At 38.3% G+C, this 11372-nt stretch overlaps 1 protein-coding gene across 1 annotated transcript; it reads left to right on the top strand.

Moving 5' to 3' along the window:
* Positions 1 to 2491: 2491 nt before the first annotated feature.
* Positions 2492 to 9911, top strand: slc26a10 (solute carrier family 26 member 10). Its single transcript, XM_082517860.1, has 18 exons — positions 2492 to 3071; positions 3473 to 3583; positions 4686 to 4843; positions 4933 to 5097; positions 5189 to 5341; positions 5417 to 5499; positions 5604 to 5751; positions 5828 to 5941; positions 6140 to 6217; positions 6302 to 6397; positions 7546 to 7652; positions 7844 to 7913; positions 8077 to 8259; positions 8384 to 8438; positions 8614 to 8702; positions 8830 to 8884; positions 9019 to 9125; positions 9217 to 9911. The coding sequence occupies exons 1-18, from the start codon at positions 2807 to 2809 to the stop codon at positions 9253 to 9255; spliced, it is 2076 nt and encodes a 691-aa protein (XP_082373986.1). The 5' UTR covers positions 2492 to 2806; the 3' UTR covers positions 9256 to 9911.
* Positions 9912 to 11372: the final 1461 nt, after the last annotated feature.

Raw genomic sequence — 11372 nt, forward strand, 5'->3', positions numbered from 1 at the left:
TGAAATCTAAAATCTACCAACAAAGCATTTTTCGATTCTGAGCAAAGTAAGTGTGAGCAAATTAGATAATTTTTTTATAGAACTGCAACTCTTTAGAGGGATTTAATATCTGGGACTGAGCATTCAAAAGTAAGTGAAACTTTAGCATTAATAATTACAATATTTTGATCACCTGTCTCTGGTATCACACTGGGATAATAGTTCTTGTACAGTGTATTGTTATACCTGTATGGTGCTCTATATTAATGATATTACAGTGTGCGTGTGGGTTCATGGTCAGTAACATTTGTAGCTCATGCTTTGTTATCTTTGATGTTTGGGCGTGTGTTACAGTACATTTTGAATTTTCAAATTTAAACTTGATGCCCTTCTAGCCAAGGTCTGGGTCCATTCAAGCCGAAACCCCTGGGTGTTGCCTTGTACAACAATAGAAAGCAGTGGCGTTGCCTTCCCTACCTCACGTAGCTTCTCATAGAATGAGAGACTTTATTCATGAGACGGAAGAGATTCATTCACAGCACCCAAGACTGGGTTTACTTTTAAGATAAATTCTCCATTTCCTTAGTTTTATCTCCACCATTCAGACCAGTCCTTTCTTGAGACTGTGATTTCCCTCTGCTTCGCCCTTGCTCACACATTCGGTAAAACCGTTTCTGTTTTGATTATACGGTTAGATTTCCAAGTTGCGTCTTGCAGAGAATACGGCCAGCAGGCTAACTCACACACACACACACACACACACACACACACACACACACACACACACACACACACACACACACACACACACACACACACACACACACAAACATACAGATCCCGTTTTATCTTGTATTTATCCAAAGCTCCCTTGTATTCACTCCTGTCTGACAAAGAAGATCTCACTCATCACATACAATCTGTGATCAGAGTAAAGGTGTGGTTTGATCCATGAACCAGGATGCCATGTAAGATTGAGTTTCACAGAGGTTTCATGTACCATGCAGACTCTTTTCCTTATGGCTACACAGTTTAAACAACCCCCTCCACTACAGACATTTATCCTTCTCGGAAATGAACTCCTCGTTAACAGACATGGTTTGAGGTTACACCTCAGCTCCACCAGCGACACTACTTTGATGTCTTTAGGAGTTTCACAGTGCTATACATTGTATGACTTTATCAATTGTGCCTCCTTTGACCTCCCACATAGCTGTGCAGTGTGAAGGAGTGTGTAGGGGAGACCGGGGATAGTTGTAACATTTTTGACATTTCTGTCTGTAAATTGGAGCTCGTTTAAGGTAGTGGATTCAAAATGTAATGCAAAGTATTTACATGTCTCTGCTATTAAATAGTGCAGCTATTTTCTCTGCAGCACAATTACCCATTGCATGGTATGGTCTCAAACACAAAGAGTGAAATGTTACCATTAACCCCATAGTCTGGGTTAGTTGTAACACATCCTGGGGTGAAATGTAACACAATGAAATAAGGGTACTAACAAAACATTAACATGTAATCTTTGTTTATTCAACACATGAATGCACTTACATCCATTTATGTAGCTCTGTGTGTGTGTGTGACAGAATGCAGAAATCTAGCTTTTGAACATATTCCAACCCCCCAAAAAAGACAAATTATGGAATTTTCTGCAACTGAATATTTCATTAATTTTGGTTGGTCTTCCTTGAGTTTGGCCTCATTGGCTCAGTGGGCATTATAACCTACAACTCTTGCACCAATTTTGAACATAACAATGAAGCTGAAAAAATGTAGTTGTTCACCAGCATCGCAATTCCATTACTTTTTATCATGGCTTACCTTGGTGTGGTTTGCAAAGTGCTTCAGAAAGATGAGGAAATCTGTTTCTTGCACCCATCCTGACTTATTTCCACCAATATTTCTTACTGGTCCATCTCTGACACAGTGGTCTGCATAATGTATGTGTGGGAACACAAACAGTGTTGCCAATGGCATTAACCACATATACAAATGCGACCAGTGAACCTCTCTCTGCTGATGTCGTTGCCCCAACTTGTTTAATATAAATTAAAGTAAAAGTGTGGTAAGTTGTAACATCTGCATTATTGTTACAACTGAACTAGCTAACATTACAGCCAACGGCTAAAACATTAGCACTAAAGACCTACACAGAATATATCCCCATAGACATACAAATAACTAAATTTAAGTTTGATGAGTTTAGCTGCAAAGCAGATAATGCTATTAAACATTGAAAAAAGTAGAAAAACTTACTTTTTGGCATACAAATGACTTTTGTTCATGTTAAATTGTCTGTGTTTGACAAAATGTGCTGATTTTTCACATGTGATAGCAGAACTGAATTGGGCATGCACAGGATGAGTCACATCATTTGAAACTTAGCCCTGATTGGAGAAATTTGAAGTGTTACAACTGACCCACGTTACAACTATCCCCGGTCTCCCCTATGTGTGTGTTTAGAAGTAGGTATTGAGAGTGAAGGACAGGAAGATTGTATGTCTGGCTTTCTATCTTCTGCTGGGGAAAAAAACAAAAAAAACTTTTAGCAGTAGGACCCAGAGGATTTCTCTCGGGGGGAAAATCGACCAGCACACCTTTATGATTTCTGAGGCTGGACAAAGATGTGAAAAAACTTGTTGATTACTGTAAGAAAAAAAAGTAGAGCTATGAGCAATGTCATTGGCTACTTAGAGTCTGACAGGAAAATGGAATGGCTCTTGAGGTCAGAGTAGAGTCAACTATAAATGTATTATAACTGACAACACCTCTACTGAGTCAACTGCTGCGGCTGCACGGTGTCATTAGTCATCTCTGCAGGGACAACATGAGCGCTTCTGTTGCTGTATACAGGAGCATTTACACGGAGGACCGATTCAAACAGGCTTACGGCTCTGACGATAACGCCAGTGGAAGCTTGCGGCTCCGGGAAAAACTCGCAGGGAGGTGCAGGTGTTCAAACCGAGCCTGCCTTCACCTGTTGAGGGAGAGAGTGCCCATTTTCAGCTGGCTGCCAAGATACAAGCTAAAGAAATGGATTCTAGGAGATACCATAGCAGGACTCACAGTCGGTATTCTTCATATTCCTCAAGGTGAGAGAACACTGCGTCGAGAAAAAGAAAAAAGTTTGCGTTAGAATTAATTACTTGGAGCTTCTCTCGTACTTTAATGTTTTTTTTTTTTATTAAAACCCTACATTGCCAAAATTTAATATTAACAAAAAAAGCATTTCACGACAAAACATAGTTCATTATTAATACTGATACTTTTAAATAAATTTATTTTGAACAAGTATTTCAAAAATGTTTCAACTGTAAACTTCAAACTTCTTAAATGTACATTTACATAGTTGGTGTCTGATCTGGTCACACTGCACCTTCATCGCCTTAGTGTGAAGAACAGGAACAGATCGTAAATTCCTAAATGAAAGAGAAGCAACACACCATTAACTGTCCTTTCCTTCTCTCCTTCTTCTTCCCCCCCCTCTAAACAGGCATGGCCTTTGCTCTACTCACATCCGTGGCTCCGATATTTGGTCTTTACACCTCTTTCTTTCCTGTTGTCCTTTATATGTTTTTTGGCACGGGTCGCCATGTATCCACAGGTAAGATGTTAGTCCACAGGGTGTCTATTTATTCACAGAGAAGTGTATAAGATGAAATTCAATAATCTGGGACAACAGCAGAGTCATGATCAGATGTAACCCTCACATACTGTGCATATTTCATGCCCTCTCTGTAAGTTTTGATGAGGTCAAGAACTTCCACGTAATAAGTGTCTATACTGAATCTCGAACAACAGATCTCTGTAAAATACCCTGCATGTCATTATTAAACGGAACCTTAATCTTTTATTAATGTTTCAGAGAGCAGGTGGAGTGTTTTTGTTTTTTTGTTTGTTTGTTTGTTTGTTTGTTTTTATGTCCTGTTTTATAGCAGCAATAATTATTTGAATATGTCCAGAACATTCTAGAGCTGTTGGGATTTACTATATAACCATGTAAAACTATTACAATTAAAAAGCCATTACAATCATAACTACCATCTATATCATCAGTATTTATTAAAAAACAACTATTTTGTTTATTGCAAACTACTGAGTGCATTCGTTGAAATTTTATAATCATATGAAACTCACAATGGTTCTATTGATCTTGGTTGTAATCTCACTTATCTCAGAATATATATTAGATTCTTTTATGGCATTGCTCGTGCTTGCAGTTGCAGATTTAATGACCTCTGGGCTTCTGTGCACCTTAAATGGTTGCTGCTACACAGTTTTCCTATTTCACAGTTTCAAAGAGCAGCTGGAGTCTGACACCAGGGGAACCTGGGTAAATGTGATGAACAAAGGCAGTTGTTGGGACAGTCAATGTCCCCCTTGAACCACCAGTATCACATAAAAATACACACAGACAGTTTCACAATTTGAAGATTCCCTAAAAACACCATTTCCAATGTCTCAATGGATGCAGGTCAAATTTGACCAAGCCTTAAATATACTGAATCTTCTAGCTTGTAAATAATATATTTCCCTTTTTTGTGTTTTGGTTAATTTTAGGAAAAGTCATCACATTTCAGGCTATGAAAAACAGGTCAATGTTACCCCACCTGTATGTGAGGGTTAAATGATTTGAAGCATATCTCTTGGAATTAAAGTCAGATTACTTTTATATTGCTTTATGGATATGTTTGGCCTCTTTTCAGGGACCTTTGCTGTAGTGAGTTTGATGACTGGCTCTGTGGTGGAGCAGCTGGTTCCCAGTCCTCTGGAGATTAACTCAAGTTCTTCTGAAGCGAGTGACTTTGAAGCCCAGAGAATTGGAGTGGCCTCAGCTATAGCACTTCTCTCAGGAATTATTATGGTAAAACAGACACAGAAAGTCAATAAAGTGAAATAATAGTGTATGTGTGTATCAAACTCACAGTGTTACATTAAACTCTTTTCGCCCAGCTCTGCATGTTTGCTCTTCAGCTGGGATTTCTCTCCACCTACCTATCTGAGCCAATTGTTAAGGCCTTCACCAGTGCTGCCGCCTTCCATGTTACCATCTCACAGCTGCAAAGCATGCTGGGCCTGCGGCTCCCTCGCCACAATGGGGCCTTCTCTCTCTTCAAGGTAAAAAGCAGTGCTTCTTGGTGAAGAAGAAGTGTTCTCATTTGAGCAAAGAGTTATTTTTTGTAGTCTTATCACGGTCTTGTGTGCTCAGACTTTAGCATCAGTGATGGAAAACCTGCCTCACACTAACATGGCGGAGCTGCTGATCTCTTTGGTGTGTTTGGCCATCCTGGTACCAGTTAAGGAGCTCAACATGCGTTTCAGGAAACGCCTCCGAACACCTATCCCTGTGGAGATCCTCACGGTTAGTTAACTAGCTTTGTGAACACTAAAGATATATTTAATAATTTACAGTTGTAACTCTGACTTTATGCTTCAGGTGATTATTGCCACAGGTGTGGCTTATGCCTGCTCACTGGACTCCACTTACAACATTGAGATAGTTGGCCATATCCCTGCTGGGTAAGCTTTTAGACTTAAATTTAAAAATAAAATAAAATAAAAGACTGATTCATTCAGTAGTTAAAAGTGCTCTGACTAATTTTCACAAATCTTGTGGTCTTCAGATTCCCGAGGCCACAATTGCCTGCCTTTCACATGTTCCCTGCCATTGCTGGGGACACAATAGCCATAACATTTGTTGGCTATGCTGTGTCCGTGTCACTGGCAATGATTTATGCCGATAAACATGGATATTCTATACACCCCAACCAGGTAAAATGTAGGAATGTCACTGCTCGATTCTTGCAAATCTGTCAGGTATTTGGACTGAACCTGTGTTTTATTTCAGGAGCTGCTGGCTCATGGGATCTCCAACACAGTGTCATCCTTTTTTACCTGCTTCCCTAGCTCAGCCACTTTAGCCACCACTAATATACTCGAGAGTGCTGGAGGATACACACAGGTAGCATACATGATATTCAGTTTCCACTAAGAGTTCTCACCAAGGAGCAGAAAATGTGACACCTGATGTTATACTGATGTTATAATAGGAGCAGAAAAACATGCTTCAATTTCCAAACAATCTGCACAGAGAATACAAAATGCTAATTTTACATTTATTAACATAGAAATCCTTGTGTCTTTTGGTGTATTCGTGCAGCTCTCTGGGTTGTTCACTAGTCTTGTTGTCCTGATTGTTCTTCTGCTAATTGGACCACTGTTCTACTTCCTACCCAAGGTGAGCTTAAATATGTGTCTCAACAACCTTTAGAGAAGGAGAGGGGGCAAGTTCACTTATCCTATCCTCTGTCTGTGTCTGCAGGCAGTCCTGGCATGCATCAATGTTACCAGCCTCAGACAGATGTTCCTGCAGTTCCAAGACTTACCTGACCTGTGGAGAATCAGTAAAATTGACTTTGTAAGGCCACTTAAAAGCAAGCTATAACACGATAAGTGTTTCTCACCTATGAAGACAAATAAATACCAGAAAACAGAAGAATGATTATTTAATGCAGCCAGAATCTTTATTTATTTTAAAACACTGCAAATAGACATATAAATAGCTATCTCAGGGATTAAATATATAGATAAACTTCTGTACGCTGCCAGAAAGGACTATTTCGCTGGTCCGGCCCACATGAGATCAAAGTGTAATGTAAAATGAGCTTGGCATCCCTGCTCTACATCATCAGTAGGATTTCTTTTTTAACCATAACCTGCTTTTGTTTGTTTATAAAAAAAAACAAAAAAACCTCTGAGCAACAAATTGAACAAAAATGCTGGCAGTAGCAAACATGATACAAGTTAAAACACATATATGCAAATTGATATTTTAATTTCTATTTTTTTTTTTTAAAAAGGTCTGAAGATTAAATAAATGCTCCAGTTTAAAAAAATGAGAATTTTCTGGCCATTTTCATATAGTTCAGGCTTTACAGGGTTAAAGCCTCATGTCATATTGCTGGGTTTTTCCTCAAATTTCCAGAATTGCAGCAGAAGTTCTTGCTGGCAGTGTGGAGATAGAAGACTGGCCTCATAGCTGTCATCCAGACTTCTAAGTAATTAGTGCAGCAACTAATGTAACTTTAAGAATTAGTGACACAGATTTCCTTGGTCTAGTGAACATTTTACACAGGTGGGGTGAAGTATATTATAATGTTTAATTTAATCATGCAGGATAACAGTATCTCCAGCTTTGAACTGTGTCAAAGTATGTGCCATTTAAAGAAATGCTGTGAATATTTTTCCATGCACGTCTTCCATACTTTGTAATACTAACACTCAATTATTCCAAGTTCATTTGACAAATTGATGTCACCTGTACTGTCTTTAAACAATAAGTACGGCATCATCAGTTGCCAGACTTTTTGAAATAAACACTGCCTGAAGCCAAGAAGCATTAATCAGGACCCTGGAATCCTGACCTACTGGAACACGGGGAGCACATCACATAAATTGCTTGATCCTTGCACCTTCGCATTAATTGCTAGGCTAGAATTAATCATAATTTATATCCTGTTATATCCTGACAAGACAATGCATTATTGTGTCTCTGTTTGTGTGTAGATGGTTTGGCTTGTAACTTGGCTCTCTGTGGTGATACTCAATGTGGACCTTGGCCTGGCTATCGGGGTGGTCTTCTCTATGATGACTGTCATCTGCCGCACACAAAGGTACATTTTCCATTCCCTCTGCACAAATACCACAGTGCAATCCAGCAAAAGCACTTATAAGGGAAAATGTGCACATCTGGAAGGTTAAAAATAAAACTCACATAAACACAAACATCATACTTCATGTATGTAAGTAGCATATGTGGTCTATCATAACTTCTTATATTAATTTAAAGTTTATGATTTAACAGGGCTGGTTGTTCAGTGCTTGGTCGGGCCAGCAACACAGAAATTTACAGACCTCTGGAGAACCATAACAAGGTGAGCGAGGGTTACTTCTCTTCTTTGAAATATGAAAATGAGCAACCAGCTCCAGAAATATACAAACTTTCTCTCACCCTGTCAATATCTCGTCAAATTTGCATGTGGATTTGCAGTATGAATATCCAAGAATACAGGTGATGCATTTCTATTTTTCTTACAGTGCCACGAAGTGCCTGGAGTGAAAATCCTGACTTACAACGGGCCCATTTACTACGGCAACCGTAGCTTCTTCAGGGAGGAAATGATTAGGCTGTTGGGCCTGACACCAGAGAAGATCCGCAGACGGGAGAAGGCCATAAAAGCCCTGGAGAAACGGGAGAGGGAGACCACTGTCAGCACTGTGGTATGATTATTGCTATTCCTCGTTAATCTGAGTCACAAAATATAAAAAAAAATAGAGTACACATACATGGTAAAAATACAAAATACTTCAGTAACTTTCCGCTTCCCCCTGTGTTTTTTTGTAGGAAAGAGGGATTGCAAACACATCGTTTTCCTCAGAAAATGAGTTCTTCAAATCAGGTAAGCAATGACTTTGAATAAGTGTATGCTAAGTAAACAATTCTAAATACAACTGCTATTTCATGAATTAAAAAAAAAATATCAAGAGACTTTTTCACACCATATTAACATTTTCTGAAGACGTTCTTGTATTGCAAATAGTTTGAACTTTCAAATGAATACATTTTTTCTGCAGAAACATCTGAAAGCTATGACCAGGCAGTGTTAATCGATTGCAGCAGCGTGATATTTGTTGATGTTGCTGGAGCAAGACTCCTGACACAGGTTAGTCGGTGAAAGTAAGACCTAATTGAAAACATTGAGCCTGAATTACACCATGTCACCATATAGGCTTTTCCTTATTTCTTGATGCATTGTAATCAGTGCAATTTATTGCTTTTCCCCCCTTTAGATGTGTACTGAGTGCCAGAAAGTTGGAGTTCATGTATATTTGGCTAACTGCAATGGTGAGGCCCATGTACCCCAAATATTTTATTCCTAATTGTGTTCTTTCTGTTTTATTCTGTGCAAACTTTTATGTAGAAGCTTTAATATTTTCTAGAGAGAGTAGACATGCTGACCGCTTGTTCTCTGTGCACAGAGAGTGTTTTAAAGATCCTAACGTCCAGTGGGCTGATGAAATACATGAATCCACAACATATCTTTGTCACCGTCCACGATGCTGTGGTGTATATCCAACAGCAGAAGGTAAATATCAATATCAGAGTATTTTATAAATAGATGAGACTTTAAATTCTGATGATAAGAACAATGATGTTAACTATCTTGTTTGTTGCAGGAAAAACCTTCAGCGAACACCACGACAGTTTGGGTATGAGGCTGAAGGAAGGTGATGAGTTATGTTCCCCTCAACCAAGTGTTGAGTGCTAAAATGGCAGAGACCATTTTAGCTGCTGTAATAGCTAAGACTGTACTTGCCAGTGTTTGAAAGGCGCAGTAGCCTGTTGTAGCATGAAGTCTTAATTTGTGTTAACTTCTTACATGATAGTTTTACCATGTTTTTTATTTTTCAAATATCAGACTGACTGCCAAACTTAAATCAAAATCAAATCAAGCAGAAGGAATTAGTCCACAACACAAAACCCATCAATACAAAACAATAAAAAAATGATATATATGACTGACATGAATTGTTTTTCGCCTGTTTTTTTTTTTTTAGTTGTTGTATAATTTTGTATTTTTCTTGTTGTATATGATGTATTTTGGCATGTTATCAGCATTGGTTGTATTTATTTTTTGTTGTTTTTAATACAAATGCATTTCATGCACATTGTATATATTTTTCTTTTACTATGCATATTTATACATTTTGAAATCTGTGCTTCAGTATGCAGTCATGTACAGTAAATAGCACTGCGACTCCAGAAAGACTGAATAAAAGACTTTAGGAATGAGCTGCGGCGACTGTGCCACCCAGTGGCTGTTCTGACAATGAATACATCTTACAAACAAAACCTGGAGCATTTTAGTGAATAAAAACATGCAATAAATAGAAGTAAAATGTCATCTGTAGGTTTCTAAATCAATGTATTGATTAGCAATAGTTATTAAGTGTGAAGACTTATACTTTTGAAGGAAAACGGTGAGGAATGTGAAGAATGCCACTCTGAGATTTGGAAGGGGGGAGAAGAGCAGTCTTTGTACTTTATCAGCCATTGTAAACCAGACGGTCTGGACTGAGAAAGATTAAAAAATACTACAAAGTCTCATAGCAGCAGAGAAAATTATATTTTAGTATTATAAAAAAAATGAAACAAACAAACAAACAAACAAAACAAACAAACCCAAAAACAATTGGAGAAAAACAGGTTATTAATCTTGCAGATTACTGGTTAATTTATGATACAAAATGCAGTTTTCACTGGAAATACATAAACATGCCACTTTTATTCTGGTATGTGTATCTGTCTTTACTTTCAAAACGCAGACATATTCTAAAAAATGTGATGAAATCTGCTATATTCATTACAATAACTGAAAGCATCTCACACTGTTATGCTGCCCTCTGCTGTCCGACGGGTAAAAACCTCCCTGCTATCACATTCTTGTTACCTTGACCTGATAAAACTACATGTAGTGAGAGTCAAAAACCAGGACAAAAAAACAAAAAACCCTAATTATTTCCCTGCTTGATGTTGGATAGCCAAGTTATTAATTTTTTCCTGTGCATATTTCAAAGGGCCCTCGGGATACCGTGCCCTTTGGGTTTTCCCTTTAAAGCTCAAGGAGTGTTTTACTAATTAGTAGGAAGTTGTCCACTTTAATTAGAACGCCATACACAAGGCTGTGGCCAAATGTTTACTTAAGCCCGATTCTACACTCAGGCCTGCCTACACACACACACACACACACACACACACACACACACACACACACACACACACTTTCCAAAAAATAAATCTAAATCAAAATAAAAGTAACACTGGAAAATCCCCCAGGAATTTCAGCGATGTAGTGATCAAACTCGGATTTAAATGAATACCTGTTTTAAGATAATCTGCAAACATGGAAAACTGGAGGCGTGCAGAAGATAATTCATATAAGCTGACTTGACTACTGAGAGGGAAAAATAAGGTAATTTTCTCCCCACGCTTTGAGTACCATTATGGCAGCAAAGAAAGAAAACCAGGAACAAGAAATAAAGTGGATTATAATTGAAACGTATCTGGTAATAACAGGAATTTGAAGATAAAGAGCGTGAATTAAAATAAAAATAAATATGCTGGAATTCACTTCATAGCTGGGATAGGCTCCAGCGCCCCCCCGCGACCCTGAAAAGAATAAGCGGAAGCGGATGGATGGATGAATTCACTTCATAAAAATGCAACTTGTATTGCATTTTTGTCTGATGTTTTATTTTCACCTTGTGGTCAAACGTTGGAGCAGCAGTTAGTCTGCGGGTGTCTAGCCTGAGAAAATGGTCACGTGCTGCTC

This window comes from Aulonocara stuartgranti, assembly GCF_965226115.1.
Source record: "Aulonocara stuartgranti genome assembly, chromosome: 20".
NCBI classification, from domain to species: Eukaryota; Metazoa; Chordata; class Actinopteri; order Cichliformes; family Cichlidae; genus Aulonocara; species Aulonocara stuartgranti.